Genomic DNA, 13,035 nt, shown 5'->3' on the forward strand with positions numbered 1-13,035 from the left:
TGGGACTTAAATTATATCTAGTAAGGCCATGCATTCTGCACCTCGGGAAAAGCGACCACTGACTTTCTTTCTGCAAATAGCATAGTTTTTGCGACTGGGGTAGAACCAACTTTGTTATGATTTACAGACTAGTGCAGGAATATACAGACCAACTCAGGCAGCTTCCCAATTTAATTTGAAATGGATTACAAAGTTCCATGAAGGTAGCTCCTGTGTGAATCAATAGGAAATGAATAGAAGGTCCAAAGTCCAAAAGAGGACTGTAGTGAATGCTATGGAAAGAATAAATTGTCCTATTCTCCCTCTCTTATTTTTCTTGAATGCTTCAGCAGGTTTTTTTTTTTTTTCTTAAAATACACTTTAATCTAGTGTGGAAGGCTTGATGAATTGTACAAAAGGTTGCACTTAGGACTTCTGTAAAACAAGATACCAGTGCAAAATTATTATAAAAGCTAACTGAAAACTGAACATAGTCTGAAACTCTGTATTGACTTACTCTAGTTGCCATTTGCTGTCTCCCTTTGCTTTCATGAAGTCATAAGCACCTAGTCTGTTTATGGGAACAGTCTCTCCTACCAATCTTGATGTGGATCTTCTCTGCTTCTCATACACCATACAATACCCTTAGATTTATATACTGCTTCACAGTGCTTTACAGCTCTCTCTAAGTGTTTTACACAATCAGTATATTGTCTCCAACAATCTGGGTCCTCATTTTACTGACCTCAGAAGGATGGAAGGCTGAGTTAACCCATGCTATGAAAGTTTTCTTCAGTACAGTTTTCTCTCTAGTTATGTAATAGTTGAAAAGCAAAGCATAGGGACCCATTTAACAATGGTGTGCTGTTGGGATTACAACACTGCAATTTTCACTTAAAGGCCGTGTTGGCCAGGTATTTGGGGAAAAGGAATCCCAACATTTTGGAAAAATGCCCAGTTTTGTGTAACCTAAAGTTTACTCCCAGATCTGTAAAGATAGACAGACTTTTACGTAATGTGTTACAAAATGTCTGTGGCAGGTATCAAATGTCTCTGTGGTCTCTAATGGAAGAGGTGGGGAACCTTGGGTGTGCAAAAAGAAGCGGATAGAAAGGGAGTATTTCATAAATTGACTTCAGCAGTCAGAAATGCTATGCAGGAATTCTGTGTTGCTCTTCAAATTACCCCTCTATGAATGCAACTGAAAACTACACAGGGTCTTAGAGATTAGTAGAGTCAATTAAAAACATATTCTGATATAAATGAATAACCTCAGAACAACCTGACATCTATAAAACTTCAAAATTAAATATATTTTTGATTTAAATTAAAATGATTAAAATCTGACAAATCATAAACAAGCCTTGACACCCTTAAGAAATCCTCTGAAAAATAAGGTGGATGGGTGCATTGAGCAGCATTATTTCTTTCTTAGTCTCCTAGCTATTGGAAATAAAATAGAATTGCTATCCTCCCCACCCCAGAAAAAGTCTCATTGGAAAACAAAAGAGAGAGATACACATTATTAAAGAGAGATTTGGCTACTTCATCACATCTCACTTTCCTTTTTTCTCTCTTGTATCTAAAAAGTGTGCTTTCCATTATGTTTAATAGTCACCTTTTAACTTGGTCCTTGGCACTAGGCTCTAGCGTGGCCATAATCAAGGGATTAATGAATGAGGGCTGATTCCCAGTAGACTTGGAACTGAAACTGACCCAGATAAAGATAACACAGATCAAGGAAGGAATACGAGCTCTTGGCAGCACCATGCCAAGCGTGACATCGTTTTGTTAATATGGCCAGAGCTGGCAGTTGCAGAGAACTGCTTTAGCTTCAGGGTATGAGAATGGAAAAGTAGTACATTCTCTGGAAATTTTGGCTGTACCTTACAACCAGGAAGCCACATCTTGAAGTAGGTGTGATATAAAATTTTACAGTGTCTAGGTAAACATTACTTATTTCAGATGCAATTTAATGAAATACAGTTTTGTGGTAAATGATACAACCCACTCTTACATTTCCAAAGAGGGTCAGGGATGGAGGTGTGTGTTTATGTGGACCTCAATGAAGGGGATATATGTAAGTAAAACATCCCTGAACAGATTACTATTTTAAGCTTTTGTTTATGGAAGGCAATCTGTTCAACTGTTGAGTAACTCCTTACTATTAGTAAGTGTCTTAATATTTAGCTAAATCTTTTTAAACTCCCCATTATTCATAGTACTGCCCCCAGGAACAGTATGGTAGTACATGTTTGCCATAATTTCAGCTATTTAAAAGCTGTTCTCGTGTTTTCCTTAATTTTCTGTTCTCTAAGCTAAACATATCTGCCCTTTTCAGCCATTCTTTATTTGTCATTTCCTGTTGGATAATATCTGGGTATACTTTTAGAATCTCTATAATCTATAGCTTTAAAATTCTAGGCTTTTCATGCAAGGGATTTTTAATTGGGAAGGGATTCTGTGGTCATTAATGACTCTGAAGTTGCTTTCTAGGGGTTTACAGAAATGTTTCAAATTAGAAATACTCCATTGTTTTGAGTTCAAAGTGGCTTGTTCCAACTATCCAGGACTCAAAATACTTCCAAAATGGACAGAATAATCTATCTTGAATTTTAAACAGGATGTTTTAAATTGAAATATTATTATGCACACCCTCTACTTTCTAATTTATCTAATACATCTGAAACAGATTTTCCTACTTCCATTTTAAAGGACAAGTTAAGACTGCTCATGATTACAGAGGAAGGAATTTTGTGGGATAGTATTTGACTTATATTCTACATCAACAAGAGATCCCATTTGGTTTTTCATGGAGAAATAAAAAAAATATTTTTGGATGGGATTTTTTTATGGTTTATGATTTTATAGTTAGTAGTTTTATTGTTGTGAGTCCCCTAGAGTTGTATTTAAGATAGGCAGCCATACAAATTTTTGAAATAAATAAATAAAATCTCACCACTACTATATGTATGAATGATGCTTCTATCTACTGCTTTTCAATTAGAGCAGAAAATAAGCTGCAGGCTTTTTAGAATGGCTTTAGAAAGCTAATTCCATCAAGAAATACAGCAGTATCTGTGTAAGTCCTATACCTAATTGGTTATATGGTTTGAGTTTCTGGATAGGTGGAATTCTGGAACTGGATCTCTGCCATCTTTGGCGGTTATCATTGGATTTCTAAACACAGTTCTGGACACATCCATTGTCAACTTGGCCTTTCATTTTCCTTGGGTTATTCCCATGTTGTGTATACAAATTGCATTTGAAGTACTCAACATTTTTCAAATACAGATTGTCATGTAACATGGGAAGTTGTTATTCAAAAATCAGTGCCAAGTCCTTTGAGTTGTGGGCAGCTACTTTCGGACAACTGATAAGAATCCTGGAAAATTTAAGAAAAGATTCCTTGTTCAGAAGGGTATTTTTTAGAAGGCTTATTTTTCTCTGTATTTTATATGAGTTTGTAGAACTTTGTGTAAAATCAACAGTAGTTTTTCTCTTCTAGCAAGCTAAACATCAAACTTTTATTACTTTCCCCCTCCAGAGGCTACGTCAAGGTCACTGCTCCAAGATGCCCTGCAGGACCAAGCAAATTTCATTGAGGGGGGCCTTATCCAAGGCCACTGCCTGACTCTGAAAAAAGGTTTATCCAAACATATGGGGGAAAAGTTTAAAACAAATATGTTTACAGGACACCATGCCTTGCCAGGATCTTTCTCAGCACGACAGCTTGCATCAAGGATTCCACAGACTCAGCTCAGTAGCAATTGCTTTCTTCAGAAGACTTTGAGCTGCAGCTTGACTGAAAAGTGCCTTTGGACAGGGACTTCTCTCTCCAAACAGGCTTCCCATGTGACTAGAGACATTCGTCATAGGATGGTAAGCCAAAAAGAGAAGGGTTGGAGATCTCTTTCAAGTGCCAAATGTCTGGGTGCCTCTGATTGTTTAACCCACGTTAACCGAGAAGGTCGGGTATCAATGGTAGATGTTGGAGGAAAGCCAGACTCAGAAAGAATTGCAGTGGCTTATGCTGTGGTCCATCTGGGTGCAAAAGTATTTAACTTGGTGCAGCAGAACCAAATTAAAAAAGGTGATGTGCTGACAGTGGCCCAGGTAGCTGGAATCCAGGGAGCCAAGCTAACAAGCCAGCTCATTCCACTGTGCCATAATGTCCCACTGAGTCTGGTTGAGGTTACTCTTAGTCTGGATGCAGAAAAACATAACGTAGCCATTCAGGCTCTGTGCTGCACCCACGGAAAAACTGGGGTGGAGATGGAAGCTTTGATGGCTGCCAGTCTTGCTGCTTTGACCGTGTATGATATGTGCAAAGCAGTGAGTCATGACATAGTCATTGAAGAAATAAAACTTCTCAGCAAGCAAGGAGGCCAGAGAGGTGACTTTAAGCGAGACTGATTAAAAGTTTTTATTCAAGAGATCAACATACCTTATCCTCGGAGTACACTTTTAGCAGCAGCATCTCCAATACTAGTAACCAAAATTCTGATCATTAAGCTTACTAAATCATAACCTGTGGTTTCTCTTGTTTTGGCTAATAACATAGGCCTTGGTCTACTCATTTGCCTGTCGTCTTCCATGTATCGACTGACCTTTTTGCCTGTAAGTTCTAAGCTCTCCCACTGCTTTGATTTGCAGTAGTTCTAAGAGTACACATTTTTAGCCCTTTATTCTGATTTTGTGCAAAGTTTCAGTCTTCCATCTTCTTTTAATTGTCCTAAAATATTCAGTATGCATCTTCTGTTTGAGAATATTCAGATCCAGAATTCTCAGATTAATTATGATTTTAATATCATAACATATCCAAACACTGGAAAATATAAACTGATTCACCGGGATCACTCCCAACTAGACCAAAGATGATTTTGAATAGTAATTTAATTTCAATTTGTCTTTAAAAATGGAAGGTAAATATTTGTTGGTTAGGAATAGTTGCAAACTAATCTGTATACACTCAAAAAAAATGCAGATTCCCAATAGTGCTAAGCACAATTCTTTGCAAATTAACCTTGTTTTCCAGCAGCAAATTTATAGATTTTTTTTTTGTTGTTGTCTTCAAGTCAGACATGATGATCACATGGGACTACTGCGTGCTGTTTTCTAGGCAACATTTTGGAAGAGGCTTATCATTGCTTTCTTTCTAGGGGTAACTATTATTTAATTTTCTTCTAATATTCTAGTCTCCCTGATGATTAAAAATCATCTTCTTTCATCAATGTTAGACATCTTTCTCTCCTCTAAGGTGAGAAATGACATATTTTCTGTAAGGACAATAACTCACCATATAACTTTCTACAAAAAAAAAAAAATCTATCCTATCAGTAGTACTCAGTAGGCCCCATTGGATGGAGGGATGGTGATCTCCTATGTGTCTTTATACCCTGACTTGCCTCCTTGGAACAGAAGCTTATTATTGTTGCTACCATCTTCAGTATCTTTTAGAAAAAAAACTGGCATCTCCCTGCCTAAACCCAATGTGTAGGAGAGTTAAGGTTTTTATATATTGTTATTTTCTGGCAATTATTATGCAAAAGTGAGGAAAAAAATTACAGGTAATCCTCAAATTACAATAACCATCATCTTTCTTCCCCCAGTTGTTAAATGAATCGCCGTAGTTAAGTTTGTAATACAGTTGTTAAGTGAATCTGGCTTCCCCATTGACTTTGCTTGTCAGAAGGTTGCAAAAGGTGATCACGTGATCCCAGGATACTGCAATCATCATAAGCCAGCTGCCAAATGTCTGAATTTTGATCACGTGATCATGGGAATGCTGCAATGGTCTTTAGCGTGAAAAACGGTCATGAGTCACTTTTTTCAGCACCGTTGTAACTTTGAACGGTCACTAAACAAATAGTTGTAAGTCAAGGACTACCTGCCCTTTACTGCCCACTCCTGATGATATGCCATAGAAATACGTAATTAAGAGTATTGGCTCTCCTTTGGAGATAAACCAATTTTACAAGGTATAGACAAAATTAAACATTTTTTTTAAAGACAAATATTGAATTCGGGTAATCTGTGTTAAAAAAGATAAATTTCAGCGTTCTCATACAAAGATCCAGCAACTGCAAAAAAATGGGGTAAAGAAAGGATCCAATGGGACATACCACAGTAAATGTATAGATTCCAGTAGATCATAGGTGTCAAACTCGCCACGTCATGTGACGTGTTGTGACGTATCATGACATTTTTTGCATTGCCAGAGCTGGGGTGGGCATGGTCTCCGTATGATGCAACCAGCCCGGAGGCTGGCAGTTTGACACCCCTGCAATAGATAGTAAGATGGTCTGATGAAATAAGCTTATACTGGTTTTAAATGGTCAATAACCCAGGTTCCTTGAATGAAGTTTGAACTGAGAGAAAAATACAATATCCTAAAATTATGCAGAGACATAAAAAGGATTACAACACACATGAAATACGTTAATCTTCGCATAGTTCTAACTAAACATTTATTAAACTTTTCTAGAGAATAGACGGTCCTTGAATCAAGTTTTGTTTCTGGAAATGCCTTTCTTTCTGGAAATTTCTCTTTAATTAGGGGCTGGATGAAAAAGTTGGTAGTTCTATCAGTTCCACCTGAACACAACACTGTCTTCCTTTTTTCTCCTGAAGTTCTTTCTACAGTTTCCTCAAAATACAAAGCTGCCACCATCTCTTGGAGAGAGACATGTTCTAGACCAGTGGTTCTCAGCCTTTTTAATGCTGCGACCCCCCAACCGGTCGTAAGTCGAGGACTACTCAACCGGTCGTAAGTCGAGGACTATTCAACTGGTGCAGCACCATTTGCAGAATGGGACTTTTGGCGGGCTCAGCAGGGCAGAGACAGCCTGGACAATTCCTATTGGCTTTTGAAAGCCAATAGAATTAGACTCTATTCAAGAGAGTCTATTCTATTGACTTTCAAAAGCCAATAGAATAAAAGGGAGTAGCACAGCCAAGGAAAAGGGGGAAAAAACGGCGGACTGCGTTGTTTGGCGACCCCCCGTGAAATGGTCGTTTGACCCCAAATGGGGTCCCGACCCACAGGTTGAGAACCACTGGTCTAGACTCTAGGGTAAATTTCTCTTCTGCACGTATGCAGAAGCCCATGCCCATGAGAAGAAAAATGTGCCCCAGGTATGTCTAAGCCTGACTGGCATGAGGGGCTGGAAAACTGAACATTAGACTTAATGCCTTCTTTTAATAACACAATCAGTCAGTAAATAACCAAACAAACAACTCTAAATCCCTAGATGCTCAAGCCCATTATCGTCTTCATATTAACATTGAAGTGGATATAATTGTTTGTCAGTAAGGCACTGGGATTGAAACAAATAGGACAAAATATCCTAGGTTTCTGGCCACAAATGCATTTTTATTATTTATTTATTAAATTTTCTAGCCTATTTTTTCCTGTCTTGGAAACTTTCGGATGCAAGAGTCTTTAGACACAAACCAGAGTATTTTAGTTCTGAACATTATTGCTTTAAAACTCATTAATAGCATTTTACATTTTACATGAAAGTAGTATCTTTTTCTGCTCTCCTACAGGATTTGGAGGCTGCAGCTTGAAGCTCATTTTGCTAACACTCCTCCCAATATTTGTGCTTCGCATACATTTGCATAGCAAATACTCCTTCAAGTACACAGAAAAAGGTTTTATTCAAGTTAATAAGAGTTTATGCAGAGGATAATCAGAGTATTATCCTTTCCCATTATAATACACAGAAGTCGGTTTCAAGGAGAGATCATTTTGATTCTCTGAGTGAAAGACCACTGATAAAATAGTGAAATAACAGTGGCACCAAGACACAGTTCTGCATAATGTTGGAATTTGTCAGATTTAATGAGCCTTAGTTTTACATCTGATTTTCAAATAGGTGTTTTCATGTAACTTACAAGGGAGCAGATAATGATCAATTATTGTTTGTGCTATACAGTAATTTATTATAAAGTATTAAATCAAAAACAGTTTTGAAAAAATCAAATGCTACATTTGAGGTGATATTTGGAACCCAACCATTTTCAGTCAGATGTGATAAAATCTGGTCCATGCATGGGGAGCAGACTGGGTAAAAAATTGCTTGTTCTGTAATTTTTCGTACTTTAATCAAGTCCAAAAAATGGTCATAAATAAGTGCCTAAATTTTGCTTATTGTGCTTAAAGGATAATTGAAAAGTGACTCTTTTCCACATTTATTTTTAGTTAATCAGAATCATTATCACAATTTCCTGGAATTGAGGGAAATTATTTATGAACATAAATAGGCCTGGAGTGGCACTTCCCACTCTAGCCTGTTCTGCATTGCTTCGGCTGGGATAAAAACAGAGGTGCTTGTCCACTGGGAATGTGGCTGTCATATAAACCGAAAGGCAAACTGATTTGTTTGCTTGAAAGAGATAGGGTTCTTCCCAATACACTAAAGGTACATAGGAGGAAAACCAGAATATAACAACTTTTGAATTACCTTTAAATAGTTCCACATAGAAGCATAGTTGCTTTTTTCCATTTTTTTTTCTTAATACATTTAATCCAAGGTGAAGGAATTTTACCTTCATTGTTCATTGACAATGCTGATTACCACTAGAGCAGTGGTTCTCAACCTTTTTAATGCCGCAACCCCCAACCGGTCGTAAGTCGAGGACTACTCAACCGGTCGTAAGTCGAATACTACTCAACTGGTGCAGTACCGTTTGCAGAATGGGACTTTTGGTGGGCTCAGCAGGGCAGAGGCAGCCTGGACAATTCCTATTGGCTTTTGAAAGCAAATAGAATTAGACTCTATTCAAGAGAGTCTATTCTATTGGCTTTCAAAAACCAATAGAATAAAAGGGAGTAGCACAGCTAAGGAAAAGGGGGGAAAATGGCGGACTGCGTTGTTTGGCGACCCCCGTGAATGGTCGTTCGACCCCAAATGGGGTCCCGACCCACAGGTTGAGAACCACTGTACTAGAGAGATCGGACAGGACAGATAACCCTTGAGTTACCACCATCTTTTATTGCAAGAGGAGATGTGCTATTCAGAGAATGGATTAAGCCGTCTCAGGAAGAAGCAGGAAATGAAGAAGATTGTAGAATGCAATTTACTTTTTCCTGCAGTAGACTTTTCATGCTATGTCCAAATAAAAGTATTCTCTCCCCCCAATTGTTTATGTAATTCATAAACTACTGTTCGCACCAAATACTATTCTTGGATTAAATTCTCCTTATGTACGTACCTGTTGTAATGTGTAATGTGAGTTGTATGTGAGCAATAGTTCAAGTTTATACTTGACAAGAGGGCCTTAATCAGGCTGATTGCTGTGGTCACTCCTTGTTTCTTCAATTGCATGGGCTAGTTACATGATGCCATTTAATGGAGCCTACTGACCAACTGACTTTTTTTTAAAAAAATGAGCATAATTTGAGAGATGCATATGCTTGTGTGGTATCTCACAATATTTTGGCTAGTTGAAATATATTGTTTTAAAAATTGATTTAATATATACATATTCTGGCTCCTAGATCAAATTGGGATGTGTTACTGCAGCCTGAAAAGATTGTTGGTGCCATCTCTCAGTGTCTCTTTACAGTTGTTCCATTTAATGTATGTTTTTGTGCATCTGGGTAATTTTAGCTATAAGATTTTAGTTTTAGCCTGAATGTGATTGTGATTTTTTTTAAAAAATGTTCGCCAAATTTCAATTCTGTGTGAGAACAGAAAACATAAAATAGCTATAAATACAGAAAGATATGGTGTATGCTCCTTGTTAATCTATTTTTAAGTCTTTATGAATTGAATGAAGTATGTCACATTTGCCCTTATCACAGAACGGAAATGAATTTACATTGCTATGTATTTTCCTACATGTCCTATATATGGTGAAAAGTAATACATTTTTTATAAGTGCACTCTATAACAAGCATAGGAAATGTGTATGAAACATATCATTAGATTTTGCGGTGGGTGAGAACATCAAGTGTCTCAAGATCATTGAATCTTATAGAAGTCTCTGATGACATGAGAGATTGTTCTGCACACATTCCTGTGATATGAGTGATATAAACAAGAATGCAACTGGGAAACTGTTTCCTCTGCAGCAGTAACATCTAGCATTACAGGACGATGGTTTGTCTTAGGGGCGTCCAAGCACTGTTAAAATCTTAATACATTTTATCTTGAGTTGCTTGACTATTATACTTTCAGCCATTAAGTTTGTAATTTAATGTAAAGAGTACAGGACAGCAAATACTTAAATTTAAAATGTATCTTTTCGGAAGTTTGGTTTTTCATGCATAAGTGACATAATGTATACTAAAAGGGCTTCAAAATTAATTTTATTGAAAGCAAGCTCAGCATTTACAATGATTCAGTATGCATTGTATTGATTTCTGAAAAAAATCTATGCACTGGTAACAGAGTATTTAGATAGGCTTGTTTTAAAAAATTATAACCAGCCTGTTAGTGAATAAATTAGATATAGGGTTTTGGGAAGGTAGTCTTAATTTTTCTTGCTTATCTTCAAACAGAGTAGCTAATGATGTTTTTTTTTAATGTTTTCATTATACATCTAATTCTTGGATATACGCACAAATGGGAATGGTTTACAGGTAATGAAAAGTTTATACAGATTTGCTGAGGTTGTACTAAGAATGTTCTGTTTTATTTTGTTTTGTTTTTTAAATAAATAATACTTACGCACAATGGAAAGGCATCTGAATTTATTTATTACAATATGCACTCTTTGTAGACAAGGTAGTCCATTCAGGGATGGTTTCAGCAGGGGAGAATTTTCAGGATTCACAATATTACAGCTTGCTGTATAAAACCGGGCAAAATATTAAATTGAATAATGATGTAGTGCATGAAAAATGAATTAAGGTTTGGTGAATTAAAATACTTGAGGTTAAAGGAGATAGTCAAAGGAAGTTTGACAAGTAAAAAGTGTGGTTTTATTTGTATACAAAATTAAAAATGCCTATGGACACTTGTTTTAAAAAACATTGAAATAGGAAGCATGTTAGTATATTTTAGGAAATGGGAAAATCATTGATAAACCTGTATTTCGTTATTTCTTTAAGAGGAATGGCCTAAAAATCTTTTCAGTGAAATCAAAATTGTAATATCACAAAATCTATAAATACTTTGGCTTTGTTCTATGACTATGTGAATTACCTGGGAATGTATTTTGATTCTGGGAATTATCTATGTGAATTACCTGGGAATGAATATATATATATATATATATATATATATATATATATATATATATATATATATATATATATATATATATATATATATATATATATATATATGAAGACCTCCACAGTCCATTCCAACTCTGTTATTCTATGTTCTATGTTCCTGTTCTACAGCTGTTACTAATAAATCATAAAAGGAAGAACAACAGAAGGAAGGCTACCTTCTTATGTCCCAGAACAAATGATCAGGGTTAAAATTCCAAGGTTTTCTAAAAAAAAACCCAGGAGATGGAAACTATTTTAGACTGATGTTAGTGTTGTTATTTATCATTAGGACAGCTAGTGGAGGATTTTTAAAGAAGGTATAGATAGTTCGTTCTTCTAGTATTGATTCAAAGCTAGTAGGAGCCATGGTGGCGCAGTGATTAGAATGCAGTATTGCAGACTAACTCACTGCTCATTGCCAGGAGTTCGATTCTGACTGGCTCAAGGTTGACTTTGCCTTCAATCCTTCCGAGGTCAGTAAAATGAGGATCCAGGTTGTTGGGGGGCATAGAGAGAGCTGTGAAGCACTATAAAGTGGTATATAAGTCTTAAGTGCTAATGCTATTGCTGCTGCTTCCTTATGCCTTTTGAGAAAAGTTATCTTAGTAAACTCAGGTGGGGGGAGCAGGGAAGTTTCTGCTTCTTCGACTCTCAGTAGCTAGAGCTTTTTCATCCTCTTTACAGAACTCTGGGAATGCAAATACCTTTCTCTCAAGAGTTAAGCTTTAGTAATCTCTGCTTCTGCAGCCAAGTCATGGTGAAATTATTATAAGCTATATCTGTGTGTGACATTGACTGCTGGTGGAAATCGGCATTGGAAAGAAAATTGGAGGGTATCCTTCGCAGACGCTAAGTAATAAACAGTTGAGTATAGGTGATAACTCTATCTACCCACAAAGTCTCATGTCTCCTATTGTGGCTGGCAATTCAGGAGACACTCCATATTTTGTCCAAATTTAATTCCACTTGTGGTTGGTGGAAAAGACAAAATGTTGCCAAAGGCTTCATGCTTTTGGGTTCACAGAGAATTCATGCAAAGCTCAGTTATTCTTATTGGCAGAAAAGGCCAGAGCCGGGGAAAGCGTGCAAACATTCTAGTTTGGTGTGGTGGGTGAAGTCAACAGCAGAACGATGGAATTTTTAAAAAATGGTTGAATGAGATGTGGAACTGTGAAGATAAAAATTTGAAGAGGAAAAAAATCTCACATGTTTAATTCCAGCAAGATGGAATGATTCTGGATTTAGAAGATAGCTGACGTTCCTTTGTTCTGGATGGGATCATACACCCCTGTGCAGAAAAGTCATGTATAATCTGAGAGTCTCACAAGGTGCCAGCTGCTAAGAGGAGTAGGTAACATTGTGTTCAGGAGGGCCAATATACAACTCCATCTTGTGTACCAGTTGCATCTCATTCTGGCTTGAGAAGCACTTCTTACAGTCATATATGCCCTAATCACTTTTTGGTCAAACTGTTGCCACTGTATATAGTAGTATATATTACTAAAACACTGGTGTCTATTTAATACTTTGTCACATTCAATTGGGTGAAATACTGCATGCTACAGCAAAACATTGTCAACAAACAGGCTACCTCAAACAGGCTAAGTTGCAGAATGCCGGGGCCCATTATTCTTAAAGGAATGAAATTTGAGGAAATTTATACCTCTTCAGCACTAAGTGCTGCTGCTGCTGTTCAGCGTTACTGTCACAATGAGCCACAGTTATGTGATCCTCATTGTCAGTGTTCCCTGACAGCTTCCCACAAGTCAATGGAGAAGCTGGATAGGGAAACCCTTTGCTACTTTCCCACTAGCAAAGTCTCACCC

The 13,035-nt window shown here is 37.0% G+C and overlaps 1 protein-coding gene across 5 annotated transcripts in view; it reads left to right on the forward strand.

The window, feature by feature from the left end:
* Positions 1-4,558, forward strand: part of MOCS1 (molybdenum cofactor synthesis 1) — a 39,512-nt gene extending 34,954 nt beyond the window's left edge. For 4 of the 5 annotated variants that reach the window (XM_039337086.1, XM_039337082.1, XM_039337083.1 and 1 more), the window contains one exon: positions 3,527-4,558. In XM_039337086.1, the coding sequence (XP_039193020.1) occupies positions 3,527-4,395 (869 nt within the window). In that variant the 3' untranslated portion in view covers positions 4,396-4,558. The remainder of the gene's footprint in view (positions 1-3,526) is intronic. The other variant, XM_039337085.1, reaches the window with a different exon arrangement.
* Positions 4,559-13,035: the final 8,477 nt, after the last annotated feature.

The sequence above is a fragment of the Crotalus tigris genome, unplaced genomic scaffold, assembly GCF_016545835.1.
Source record: "Crotalus tigris isolate CLP2741 ecotype Arizona unplaced genomic scaffold, ASM1654583v1 scf7180000017668.6805642782:7212621, whole genome shotgun sequence".
NCBI classification, from domain to species: domain Eukaryota; kingdom Metazoa; phylum Chordata; class Lepidosauria; order Squamata; family Viperidae; genus Crotalus; species Crotalus tigris.